The sequence below is a fragment of the Pungitius pungitius genome, chromosome 2, assembly GCF_949316345.1.
Source record: "Pungitius pungitius chromosome 2, fPunPun2.1, whole genome shotgun sequence".
In the NCBI taxonomy this organism is placed as follows: Eukaryota; Metazoa; Chordata; class Actinopteri; order Perciformes; family Gasterosteidae; genus Pungitius; species Pungitius pungitius.
The window spans coordinates 23389509-23403727 of record NC_084901.1 but is presented as its reverse complement, the minus strand read 5'-3'; the positions used below and the strand labels follow the sequence as shown (position 1 = coordinate 23403727).

Below are 14219 nucleotides of genomic sequence, written 5' to 3'. Positions count from 1 at the left end.
CTTCTTGATGTTGAACTGACATCTTCTCGTCCCGCACGGCGTACATCACAGATTTATAATTCAGTTCCAGACCAGACCTCCTGCTGCACGTGGTAACAGTCTAGCTTCCCCGTCTGACCCGAGCTCGTCTTCCCCCGACCAGGAGATCAGCTCCAGGTGTGTCGCCTCCATCACTCCACCCGGATGCCCCCCAGAGGGAGTGGGTGGAGCCCTCTGGCAGGAATGTAGGTCTCTCCCACCTCCATAACCTCTCAGCCTCTTACAACATGTATGAAATAGAATAAAGCTGTGCAGAAACCTTTTAGTAAAAGAAAGGAAAAAACAAAAGACATCAGCATTGATTTTAAAGTAGTGAGAGTTGCAGCTGACCTTTAGTTATCTATGATTTTTTCCAGATGAATTGTGCATGGAAACAACTCTGTGAGCCCTTTCTTGGTCTTAGTTTGGACTCTAGCAGTAGCTAAAGAAATTTGAGGAGTTACACATTGAATAGTACTAGTGTTGTATTTTACATTAGGCCAAAAATATAATCAAAAGGTTGTAGTGTAATGTCATACAAATGTCATTCAAATGTCATATTTCTATGTCAATAGAAAAAATGAAAAAGTAATTATTCAGTTTGTGATAACATTTGATCAAATTCAATTTAACGTTATAGTGATGGTATTTTTCATAAATGTATTAACAAAAATGTTATAGTTTGTAATGACAAGAATCATAGAATACTATGAGAGACAAGTGAAGAAGATAGTATAGTAAATAGTATTGTGTGTCACAATAAAGGGAAGAGAAAAGTAAAAATGAAATAATACATATTTAATATATGAACGTATGTCAGTAGCCGATAGTATGTCAAAAACAATAAATGACACAAACTTTGTCTCTGACCACTGACCAGCGACCTAGAAGTACACAGCAGTGTATTACCTGCTGGTTCAAATGGCTGTTTCTCTGTGTATACAGAAACACACACACACACACACACTCTGGTAAGATATTGTGTGGCTATAACAATTCTGGTCAGTTAAAGAAGTTATGGAAATTCGCCATTTTAAATTGTACTGAGCTTTAAACGAACAAGCGATCGTGTTCTGTGCACCGGCAAAGTATTCTTGTACTTTGAAAACATTTTGTTAAAGGGTTTGAAAAAATAGTTGTGGACAAACTAAGTGCCAATCAAGCTCCAGACTCACGCGTTGATGGAAAGCATCAGTGGTGCTTCTCTCAATGAAGAAGCTGTTATACAACTGACGTGGTCCACACCCACCTCTTTGGGAGCCGCCACTGTTTTGGAAGGAACCAGTTGCCCCTCCGCTTCCGCTTGCTACTTCAGATGACACTGGTTGATCCATGCACTGGCTTGTGGGTAACATGCTTTCTACTTTGAGCCTGAGGAAATTGTCTTTTGTAATGTAGTCAATCTTTCTGTGATCTCGTGACAGAGTGAGAACCCATCTGCAGCACGATTTACAACCAGCTCCCACGGGGTCCATGTGCAAGATGCACCTGCACACAGGCCGTCGGCAGCAGAGCAGCCACTGCACCAGATGTAAATATACCAAGCTACAAAAGGAACAAAGTTGACCTCCACATTGTTCAACTGACCTAGTTGCCAAATATTAGCCTTTAGGTACTTTTTACTTTTTAGACGTTTTACCAAAGAATCCTGCACACTATCAATCACTTTTACTCACTTTATTAACAACCGCTCAGAACTTCATTAGGTCCAGTTAATGCAGACCTTTTTTTTCACTTTAACAAAGTGAGTACAAGAAAAATGAACAGTGTGTAGAATTCCTCTGGTTTTAAAAAGACAAAAGTTGTCAAAAATAAAAACAACCAAAGGCAAATTCGCATTGAGAAAGACGTCACAATATTGAAGTCAACTTTCTTTAATTTGAAACCACAGTGTATATGCGATACAAATCCATATGGTTCTAGGTATCGGTCGGTAAGACTTTCCAATATGTTCACAACAGTTACTTATTAACAATTTTGATATAAAGACATCTAATGATAGACAAATGTTGGTCAAACTACGTTGGGATGACAGTGTATCAGAGACGGCCACCAGGTGGGAGTGTGAGCTCAGCCATCTCCCACAGTGCAATGTGTTCTGGAGACTGGGCCTCTCGCTGTCTGCAGCCAAGTTCAGAGTCCAAAACAACCTGTTACAGTAGATCACATACTCAGTCATGTAAGTACTGTAACTGTGAACGAGGAGTGTGCATTCAAGATGGTCAAAGTCGTGCCTTTGCAGCAAAGGTCCAGCTGTTGTCCTTTCAGCTCTATCCTGCGTCTGTATGGTTATTGTGTATTCTCTCTCTACTGGTACAGGGAAGGGAATCGCTGTTCGGGGTTTAGCTTTATACAGCAGATGCGTTGAATTCTAGGAATAAGTTATGCGGGATGGATCCGTGCTTGGTGGAGCACCATTAGTGTGTGATGTGCGCATGAGTTGGACATGGGTGTGTGTGCTTCCTCTGGGTCTGTGGGATTTTGGCCCATAATTCCTGCAGCTCTCAGGTCACAGCTCCTTTCTCACGCACATATTTGGCATTCCTTCCCCGACGTGATTACCATACACCTTCCACTCTGGGTTTTGGCTACGCAGAATATTTCCATCATTCCCCGAGTGGAACTAGAGCAACGCTCAGGAAACCAACAACCCGCCCCACCACCCCCTGCACTCGCTCTTCTTTATCCCACCCCCACCCCCTGCTTTTCCCTCCCACCCCACTGTCTCCCCCGTGTACCACCCCCTCCAGCACAGATTCCTGTTGCCTTGCAATAGGATTCCTCTCGAACAACCCTTTTTCCCCCCCTGAGTCAGCTGTTTGTGTCTGCCGGCATGATTGGGTCATTTGGCAGCGACATCTCTTCAGTGACCTCCTGCTAGGATAGGAAAGGAAGGTGAGGCGCGGGGGGTGGGGCGGGATAAGAGCAGGATAGAGGAGATAAGAAACAGCAATGAAACTCAAACTCACTACCGAATGTTCCACTGTTCTGTCAAAATCCTTCATGTTGCATAATTGTGGCAAAACGTTTTTAATGCGGATGTCACTGTTTACTTTGAATCGTCGGTGCTCAGCAGTTTCAAGCTCTTCCGCGTTGAGGCTGGTCCCTCTTAGATTTGTGTTTTTTAAAGCAAATGCCTGGGTTTAGAGCTTCGGCGACTTTTCTTGTACTGCATTTATGTTCCTACCCACTGTCTCTGTTACAAATGTGCTAATTTGTTTTCATACGTGTAGTCCTCTGATTACTTTTTGAACGGTGTGGGAAATGAAGAATGGTGACAGCATGCTATTGGCCTTTGGTAATTAGAATGTTAGTTATTATGTAGTTTTCTAATCATTTTTCTGCTTTTACAATTAATATTTTCATCTATGGAGAATATAGAATACATCCCATCGGGAGTGGAAGATATGGATATGATTTATCACAACAGACGCTTTTCTATAACACGTATTGTAAATACAAGAGAGACATTTCATGAATCAATTAAAAAGGGCAATGTTTGGTTAATCCAGTGAACTAAATACATAAAAAACTACATGTACATTGATACAAAATTCCCTCAACTTAATACTCAAATAAATTAATCCTGCACACTGATTGATTGTGATGTTGCAAATACATTGTGTCTAGTACAATCAGATATATTAAAGCCATATATATCTTGGTATAAACTGTATTGCACATTCTTTGATGATTGACAAATGTATAATGTATAAGGCTGTATTTCATCATGCCGACTGAACCCTATGACTATTTCTTTGAGCTCATGAAAACATCTTGGCTTGTTTTTTTCAACTAACAGTTTAAACCCCAACAATTTTCAATTTAGTGTGATACAAAATAGAGCAAACAAACAAATCATCATATTACAGTAACTGGAACAAGCAGATGTTGTTGTTTTTTGGATACATGACAAATATTACTCTATAATTTTGATAAAGTTATTGGGCTTTAAAGCCAGCCGAGAACATCTGTAAGCTCGGCAATCTTTTTACAACAAATTCTTTGACAGAAAAGAGAAGAAGAAGCAGTTTAAAGAGGCTGTGAGACACAGGAAATGTTTCTGTAGGGTTTACTGAGTCGAGAAAGACTGCTGCACACAGAGCTGAAATAAATAAATGAAATAATTTTATCGTAATAATTATAGTAACCATCATAGTAAGATTGCTTATTTAAGGTTTCTGTCTTCTTTTATATATATAATATATATAACTTTCAATAAATTGTTCCCTTTAATATTTTTTCTCCTGTGTGTATACATGAGACTTTGATCTGTTCCACCGAATGTCCTGTTAGCAGCATTCTGTATCCACGGTATCGCACAGGAGCATCATCCCCTGGGTCGTTTCTATAGCAATGCTAATAGACAAGGCACCCTCCCCGCCATGCTCGTCCCGGCACTTGTCATTCTCTGCACCTATAAGCCGAGGGCGTAGTGTCCCTGGGGGAGTGTGGGGAGGAGTCACGAAGAAGGTCTCCAGCTGTCTTTGGTCGGTTGTTGGTTTGGTTTGCTGTGATTGGCTAGCTGTTTTTGGTGCGGCTTGGATTTTATACATTCCAGTTCCTAAAGCTTCGGTCCCCGCGGTGAGGTGTCACAGGTTCATGCATGGAATGAATGGTCCCTTGCCAGAGTCCCTTGTGATACAACTTGACTCATGGTTGTTGATGCACTCCTTCACACACACACACACACACATACACACACACAAACAAGCACTCACTGTCACAGTCACATACAGTTCCGTATCTTCTTGTTCTTACAAACATGCGTTTATTCAGTAAGTCACTCACTCGATCATTCCCTCGTTCATCCTTTTAACAGCAGTCTCACAGGTTCACACCAATTTAGCAGTGAGACAAATGTGACAAAAGTGTGTCACAGGTCAGCAGTCCATTATTGGTCCATTTCATCCGTGCAGATCGCTCTATCCCTTTGTCCACTCTGCCGTTTTTCCTGTCCTGTCCTTCCTGTTTTCCCTTTATGCCTAGGCCAAGCACCCACTCTCTTGTTCAGTCAGTCTTTCCCACCCCTTGTTCTCTGTCTCTCTCTCTCTCTCTCTCTCTCTCTCTGTATGGTCCAGTTGTAATTCCATACAGGACATTGTCCAGCTGGTCCAGAGGAGGAGAAACAAAGGCCTTGTGGGGTTTATCGGTATTGGAATAAAGGCCTTCGTAGAGCTCTGGCTGCAGCTTTCCTGTCAGTATTTCTGGCCTAGAGATTCCAGCAATGGCCAAGTAATGGTCCAGTTGGCCCAGTAAGGGAACTAAAACTAAGAGAAATGATCTTTAACTAGTGGACTCTAGTAGCAAATTACTAGGTGTAAAGCTAAACCCCATGTATGATTCATCAAGTTTCTGGTCAATGTTTGTCCCAACAAAGAGAGGTGTTCAGTCGTATGTGACGTAGGAGATGACTGGGTTAGCTATTGGCAGGCTCAGGTCAAGGCTTTTGGATGAAAAGACAGTGGGTGCTCGTGTGAGCCACTACTAGCGGGGCCCGGTAGCACGCACCCGCTTGCCCCGCTTGCTGACGGTGGTGAAGCGAAAGGGGGTGGTGAAGTCGGGCTGCTCACCGGGCGGGAAGCGCTTCATGAAGTGTACGTCCTGCTGGTTCGGGAGTGTTTGGGGGCCGCGGCGAGGACGGCCTCTTTTGGTGAAGCCCACGTACCAGCCTGTGTGGCGCGCTGACATCAGAGCTGTGTAGTGGTTTTCCAAAACCTTTTCCACAAAGACGCAGTCGTCGCTTCGATTGCTGGCCTTCTGTGTGAAACGAAAACCACAGGTACCACCACCACACACGCACATCGGGGGAAACAGAGAGATGCTGGTCAGGACCCTTTAAGATCATTTGATTCTTGATCAACTGAAAGAATGAAGGAAGTCTCACCTTTCCTACCAGCTTTCCACGACGGTTCATGCACAGGTAGAAATCAGTTGCTTTGCCACGGATTCTCACCTGGCTACCAAAGGTATCAGCCTCCACTACGAGCTGGGCTTGTGAAGGGACAGACAGAAGGACAGACAGACATTAGAGATGCAGGCAAGGCAAAAAATACAGTATGGTATTTGCAGGATGTGACAGAGGAAGAAGGCTAAAGCTATCCCACAGTGAGTGCTCACTTTCCTTTCATGTGAGGTCATTTCTCTTTGAAAGAACAACATTCAAGTGAACAAGCGCACAGCAAGTGGTGTAACACTAATTGCACAGATTACCAGTCACCATTAAATCAGATTTGAGTCTTTAAACCAGATAAGGCATTCCCAATAAATCACAGCATTAGGATTCATAGTGCTATTAAACATGCTGATAAATCACAGGCCAATGTAAATGTCTCTGGCTGGACAGATGGTTGTCAGATAAGCCCAGTCACACACATGGATCTGAGGCACTGACCACAAATGGGCCTCGTAAAGGAGATAACAGCCAAAAGTAGACAGAGCAGGGTGGGCCGAGAGGAGCGGGAGAACAGACTGAGTGTCTGCGATACTATTGTTTTTGGTAAGTGCACGCCGCGTGTGCACGTCTGTGAATTTGTGTGTGTGCAGGTGCATGCGTGCTCATCCTCCCCGGCAATCCCGCTTTGCCAAAAACACGTCTTCAGAGCGCTTGTGTCGGTTTGAAAATATATCCTTAAAATGGTTCCTACATGACCTTAGTCAACAAAGGGGTCAAGAGAAATCAATAACTCCCTCCCTCTCGCCCTCTTCCGTTCTCTTCCCCCTACTCTCGTCTCCCTTCTGCTCTTTCACTTCATGTTTATACCTTCATGCAGCTGCCTCATCTGTGCTTGATTTCTTCTCTCTCTGCTCCTGGTTCCTTTGTGTAATGCCTTATTGCCAAAGCTGGTCGGTTTCGGATGGGTTGTTCAGTATGTGTCTATAAGCAGACATACTTTTGTGTATATGAACTCCACCTCTATGGCTTGGTTTTTTTTCCTGCCCATTGATTGTGTGAGGTTTAAGAATGGATGGAGAAAGATGGAAGGGAGCAGGGAGTGGGGGATGGACAGAGGGATTGTTCAAGGATAGAGGGAGGGACAGAGAGGAAGCCTGCTGTTTTAAATCCAGAGGAGACCACAGGGAGAATGAGAAATCAATGGAGGGATCGATGAAGGAGATGAGTTTCTAACACTCTACCTGCCAGGCTTTTCCGCTAACTCACACTTGTTTACACCTTATCTCTCTCTCTCTCTCTCTCTCTCTTTCTCTCTAGTGAATCATTGAGTCAGCAGCCAGTCGATGAGGTCTTTGTACTCCCAAGACAAGCTCCACTGCCCCTCTGCCAAAGCCTGGGGAGGCGTGTATGTGTGCTTTTGTGAGTGTGGCGGCACAGTTGCATTCTGTATCCGTTCATGCATGCACTTCGTCAACCATCAAGTCTTTGTACTTGCGGCCGTTAGTGGGTGTGAGTAGGCATGTGTGTGCAGGAAACATCTCGCTGCGTATTCACTGACTCACACATCACGTCACGTGTGTGTGTCTTACCAAATTTGTCTCCATCTTCTCCTCGTGCGCTGATTCTGCGCCCCAGCACCTGGACATGTTTGCCGCTGGTGCGGCTGTAGAGTTGGTAGACCCGGTGGTGTCGCCGACTCATGGTGTCTCGCACCTGCGTTTGGTTCTCCACGTGCACGCTGAAGTTGACCCCGTCCACACTAAGTACCTGCTGAAAAAACACAAACACACACACACACAGAGGTTGGCATACGAGAACATATACAGAAAGTTATTACCGGCTTAATAAAACTGCACGTATTATCAATAGAAAACGTTTCCTTTGTATTGTAGATGAACTCTTTTTCAAGCATGCAGACTATTACCTGTAACGGATTGCACATCACCAGCAACATCTGGATACATCTGGAAAAAGTGGAAAAAGCTGAATTTAGAAATATCTAAGCAAAATTCACTGCTGGAAGAGAGACGTGTGACACCATGTTTTCCACCTCTTTCTTCCATGCCATTCTTCCTCCTCAACATGTCTTTTCCTTGTTGGGTAATTAGTCACATTGCTGGGTGTATGACTGGCACAGATACATGCCAAACGGACAGGCAGGCAGATGTCCAGGAGTCCGCAGACAGACAACACCCAGACCAGTGTTTATTGTTACGCTACTAGCCTTCAGTAGAAACCCACTTTCTGACCGCTTCGTGACTTTCGCCACGCCAAAATCTGGCCTCCAAATGACCTGCTTGGACCGTGGCGAAATGGCAAACATACCAAGACAACTAGAACATGTTTTGATTTGGACATCTGAGGGACTGGGCTGGCATATTGGGCTGCTCTGTGTATGTAGACAGCTGGGCTGGACTGCAGGTGTATGCTACGCTGTGATGTGGCTTTGGAGAGCAGCAGAATGTGGTCAAATTAGAATTTCTATGAATAAGTGGACATAAATTACCAAAATGTTTGGACGGCTTATTTATGGGGAATCACTTAGTCACCTATTACTATTACTAACGTATCCTTCTGATGTGGACCTTCAGAGACATTAGTGATGGAAACAGATGGTCACAGTTGCAATAAAACTGTCTCACTGTATCGAAGGGCTTAGTTGATGTTTAGACCAATAACTTGGATGCATCTCGTTATTGACATCTTTTGTAAGGGAGTGATGTGTCGCACAAAATCTACTCTGGTATACTTTGAACTGTTCTGAATTAGTGTCTAAAAGTCTGAATAAGTTCACATCCAAGTGTGTGTGGGCTGAAAAGCAATTCTACTGATGTTGTCTTTCCCCTCCGCATCTTCTATCTCTCTGGATGCCTGCTCTCTCTCTCTCTCTCTCTCTCTCTCTCTTAGGCGCTGTGTACTCCTGTATTCCCTGACTTGTTTCGCTTTCCACTTTATCTCCCTCCACGTCTTACTTTTCACTCTACCTTTTTCCTATCGTTCCCTGCCTCCCATTTTGCTTTATGTTTGGGGTTAGCAGGGTGACTCCTCCACGCTGTCATGGGCATACACACAGATGTGCAGATGTGTGCAGGGTTTATGTGTGCGTACAGGAGAAGCAGGCAGCTGACAGCTGGGCCAAAGGAAAGACATACACAGTGCTGAGAGAGGGAGATAGCGAAGAGAAGAGAGAGAGATAAACTGAGAGATACACAAAGGGATAGGGAGAAGCAAGGTGATGTTGGAATAAAGAGAGGGTATAAGAAGCAAGGGAAGGCCGACAGATAACAAGAGATAAAATCCGAAACAATATGTAAAGGTGTGGGAAGGAGAGGGTGGAAAAGGCTACGGTTAGATTTTGTTGGAACAAGAAGGAAAAGTAGCAAATGAGGGACAGAACGTGGCCTGGCGTGAGAAGTATAAAGAAAAAATAATAGAAATGAACGAGGAATGGGGTTCCACTCATGCACATCATAACACATGTGACGGCCCCCTGACTATATCATACACATATTTCCTCTCTATTCCTACCTCCTTCTCAATGTTTTTTTCCTATAGCTGGTGTGTTGGCCCCTGAGTTGTTAATAGCTGCAGATAGCCCGGCCAATGCAACATATTGGCCATCAGATTTTGCCTGCGCAGCCGAAAAAACCTGAGCGCCTGTGCATTGTGAGGACTCTCAGCTGTTAAAACACCACGGCTGCACTGCTGCCGAGGACACTGCAGGAAAAGTGCCTCGGCACTAGATTCCCCCACTCCCACAAAAACCACAGACACTCCGTATTATGCCAGCCACAGAGCGAAAGGGAAGGAGAGAGGAAAGAAGGAGACGGGATCAACCCGGGAGTGGGGGAGGGATGAGAAAACGAGAAAATAAGAGAGTGCGGAGTAAAATTCGGGTAAAGTAAAGACAGAAGGAGGTATGGAGAAAGGGAAAGCCCGGTGCGCCTTGGCTGGCTTCCAACACAAGCAAAGGTCTGACATCATAAACCTGCGTCCCAGCAGATCTACCATATGGAGGCTGCGGTTGGACTAGCCGGCCTCCGAAAACGAGGACTGGGCACCAGCGCGGAGCGAGAGCGGTCGGCCTGGTGGGACTCAGCACAGAGCCGTGGTTTCAGCTGTGTGTAGCAGCGGTTAGCGTGGTAGGCCAACACTGGAGCAATTGGGCTTCGGCATAGTGCAAGAGTGTCAGATGTTCAGCAGTGGGCCCCGGTGAAGAACGGCGGTTAGGCGAGAAGGCGTGTGAGTGGTATCAGCAGGAAAAAGAGCCTATGGGGGAGAAGTTGTTAAAGAAGCCAAAGGCCTCGCAAAGGAGCTGAGCAATAACAGGTTGTTGTGGCAAAAGGCTCTTGGCTTGAATACTTTCGGTACGATCCAGTTGGTAAAACAGCATTGATCAAGTAAAGAGGCTGTGAAGAGAACTGCAAAAAAAAGGAAATGAATAGAAAGATGATTGACTCTGAAAGACCAAAAGTAAAACCAGCAGACTAAACAGTGAGACTGCTCCTCCGCGGATACCGCCAGCGGCGCCATCATTCAACAGTTATTAATTCATACTTTTTATCTGAGCAAGTATCTGTGGAAAAATGGGCTATAGGCAATACAGGAAGACAGATGTAAGCAGTGAGCTGGTTAAGAGGACAGAGTGTGAGGGAGACACAGACAAAGAGAGAGAAAGTCAAGCAGACACCAGCGGCAGCACACACCCTGTCCAGGTTGTGTGAGGAATGAGAAGTATCTGGAGATGACTGCCATCTGGGAGAAGTACAGCCGACACAAAGAAAGAAAAATAAATCCCTTGGCTTTTAACAAGACACACCTCAAATGGGCAAACTCAAGCCCCTTGAGTCTGTATCCTCCTCCCTTAGTTTTACTCCTGGCACTTGATAATTTTCCTATCCCACTAGATAAAGCTGGTGTTATTTGACTCAACTTCAGAAATATTTTCAATATGGGGAAAGAGCAATTTCTTGGCAATGGGGAAAACGGCTTTTTCTAATTCAGTCTGGCCATCCCTGAAGTAAGTGCAGATGGTGATGGAGATGTTTATGGCAGGTTTTATGAGTAACAGGTCCCTGACTCTGACCCAGTGACCCTGAACTGTCAGCCAATCAAAACAGGCCTTCCCTGGCATGTTTTCTATGGGGACTGATGAGGAGTGATGTAACCCTTAGACATTGCAACCTTCCTCTCTATCATCTTCATTTGCAGCTATGGCTGTCACAAAAATTAGTTTCTAGATGAGAAGGATATGGGCCATCACGCAAATGAGTATATTACATGATGAAGTGATAAAAGTGACTTACAAGACGGTCAGCGTGGAAAGAAGGGACAACATTGCTTCCCCCCTCCACTATGGAACTTGTCCCAGAGACAGTCTCCTCGCTCGGTCTAAACCAGTCCTACAGCCCAGAGAGTTTCCTCCTGTTTTGTCAATCCGCTGGATGTTGTGCAGAGTCAAAGAGTCAGCGGACACTCTCGTTGGCATCAGTGGCGGCGTGCTCCGGTTCTCCCGGCGTGCGTAAACGTGCGGGCGCGAGCAAAGTGGGGTGTGAGGCCGTGGTAACTGTGCCACTGTGACCGCCGGGCAACCTCTAACAGCTGTCCAGAGTAGTGGAGAGACGGATGGGCGGGGAAGCCAAGTGGGGAGGTTAGGACTCTAAGGGCTCCGCGTCCCCGACAAAGAGAGGAACAGGTGAAAGCGCGCTCACGCGTCACAGATAACCAATTCCAATCGAACTTGTTGACCCTCGGGGCGATGCTCAGCCATGTGACGAGGATGCGTTTCGTGCGTAATCTTCTGCGTAAATCCAATGCGTGACGTTTCAGGAGCAAGTTTTTGTCCACCGCAATAATTCAGTGAGATGATTAAAAAGAGAGTTGCAGAGTGTTTGTTCCAGCAAAGACAAAAGTAGCAGGCAGGTTTAGAACCAGCAGAGCAGGGTCAGGAGCAGTCGGAGGTGGGCTACCTGGGCTGGCTGATGGAGCAAACCGTGAACTGAATAAGGGGGCTCCGCGGGCGCAGGGTAACGTAGGGCCGCGGTCATGACTGCGCCCCCACGCTGGCTCAACGGGTCTGTGGCTCTGGTGACACCGAACAACAGTGTCCGGCAGAGAGGGCGATAGGGTCGCAGAGCGGTCCAGCTCAGAGAGGTGTGGGAAGATCTGGAGGAAAATGGCACGGGATAATGCAGGGGGGAGACGAGTGGGGGAAGGGGGGCAGCTGTAGAGGATGGGAACAGCTGTGACTGGGTGGCGGACTCAGCCACCCGCGACACAGCGAGGAAATGACAGCCGCACTTTGCACCTGATTCCGCGGACTTCCCCGCTTGCCACAGCCGCTGGTTACCGATCAGCTGCAGAAGTCCTCCCGGCGCCCTCTCGACACAACACCAGCCCAAACACAGCACGATGACATCACCTCCAAAATGTTTGAAGGGGGGGAAATGCAATCCGACCTTTTCATTTATTTAAACGTAGAAAGTTTAAGCTGTTTCTCGGAGGAAGGAAAACACGAAAGTCTATTCGTTTCAAGAAAAGCGAACTCCGCGGCACAAAAAGAGAAGGGTCGAGCTCACCAGTTCCTGAAGAAATAAAAGTTAAAACGTGCGCACTGGAAACGTGTTTACACCAAACCACACAGTCAGATCGACTCCTAATCCAGAACCTGCAGCGTCTCTCTTCCCTCTCCCTCCCTGTTTCATTCAGACACCAGGGGGAACAATGCAAGAGATAACACAAAAAGAACCCAGTCGTGCGTTTTTATCCACTTCACTGGTGTTATTCAGATCCGTTTTCCTTTGAAAAATCCAAAGGTTTTCCTCCCATAAAAAAAAGCTATTCTTGAGGGGGGCTGCACAGGAGAGGCGCGTCGGCAGCAGGCACGGACCTCACTCCAAGAAAAACCAGAACAAGATTTTAACAGACGCGGATCAATCCTCCCTCCTCTCCTCTCCCTTCCTCTACCCCCCCCCCCCTCTCTCTCTCCTCAAACACATGCACACTTATTGGATCAAAATGGAATTAGTCAGTGGTTAAGCGATGGCAACCACTTACACTGCAAAAATATACATTCATGTGAGTGAAAAACATCTGCTAATGAGGTGAGATAATTTCACTTGTTATGCAACGCAATTGGCATTCGCTGATTTCCACGAGTCAAGTAATACTTGTCTGTGAAAATTCCCAAAACACATGCACAATGCATTGAAAACAATTTGAATGATGTCACTGTGTCGGGACGACTGATTTTGCGTAAAGATTTGGATTTCAAAGTGGATTTCAAAATGACAGAGAGAGAGAGAGAGAGAGAGAGAGAGAGAGAGGCAGAAACTTTCTCTGTGCTTTGAAGTTACTGAGATCCTCACAAAACAAAGAAATCTACCTTCGCCAGGTGAACATCTGTCTTAGACAGTGTCCCCTCCGAAGATAACCTCATCCCTGCAGCCTCACGTGTCCCCGGACTCAGGATAGAGGTTGGATGGCAGTGTGTTCCCACACACACACATACACACACACCCTTCAGAGCGGCCGCGCTTTCGACTGATGTATTTGGCCTCCCCATTTCATAACTTTTAAGTTAAACCGTAAGAGGGAAAAATGAAAAGGGGAATGGGAGACAGTCGGGAGGACGGTATGTAAGCACGGACATGGATCCAAAACGAACATTTCTCAGGGATTTCGGCAGCAACGCCCGCTCTGCGCTCCCAAAACTCCCTCTCACCACCGCACAACCGCAGACGGCCCGCCAAGCCAACACAACACGCCTGCCATACCTTTCATTCACACACACACACGCACACAAACGCACATGCACACGCACGCACACACACACTTCAGTGCTCGGAGAGAGTGGGAAAGAGATATGTGCGTGTAGGGGGGGAGGGGGGTTGGCCATCAGGGACAGTTATTTTGGCTCCCAGTGTAAGGCTATTCTTTTCAACATTGTACTTTTAAATACGCACACACACACACACACACACACACACACACACACACACACACACACACACACACACACACACTCACACACACATTTTGCAACTGGACAGGGTTGAGCAGGGCTGGGTAGGGGTACTGTGGCTGAATACCTTTCCAGTCATGCTCCATATGCCTCTGTTTTTTTTTTCCCTACTACTGGCTCTCTCCGTCTTCGCACCTGTGTCTGGGTGCTTATTTGCTGCTCACCGCACGGCTGCAAGGGACATGAGTGTAAATGTTGTGGAGAGGGATTTGAACCACATTCAAGTGATGAGGAATGAGGCCCGTCTGGAACTCTTAGACCCAGATGGAAGGGTTCAGATCA

At 46.1% G+C, this 14219-nt stretch overlaps 1 protein-coding gene across 1 annotated transcript; it reads right to left on the bottom strand.

Moving 5' to 3' along the window:
- Nucleotides 1-2750: 2750 nt before the first annotated feature.
- fgf18a (fibroblast growth factor 18a) lies at nt 2751-12788 on the bottom strand. Its single transcript, XM_037462660.2, has 5 exons — nt 11221-12788; nt 7839-7878; nt 7504-7684; nt 5906-6012; nt 2751-5778 (listed from the first exon to the last, which is right to left on the bottom strand). Exons 1-5 carry the CDS (start codon nt 11250-11252, stop codon nt 5506-5508), a joined length of 633 nt encoding a protein of 210 aa, XP_037318557.1. The 5' UTR covers nt 11253-12788; the 3' UTR covers nt 2751-5505.
- Between the last annotated feature and the right edge of the window lie 1431 nt (nt 12789-14219).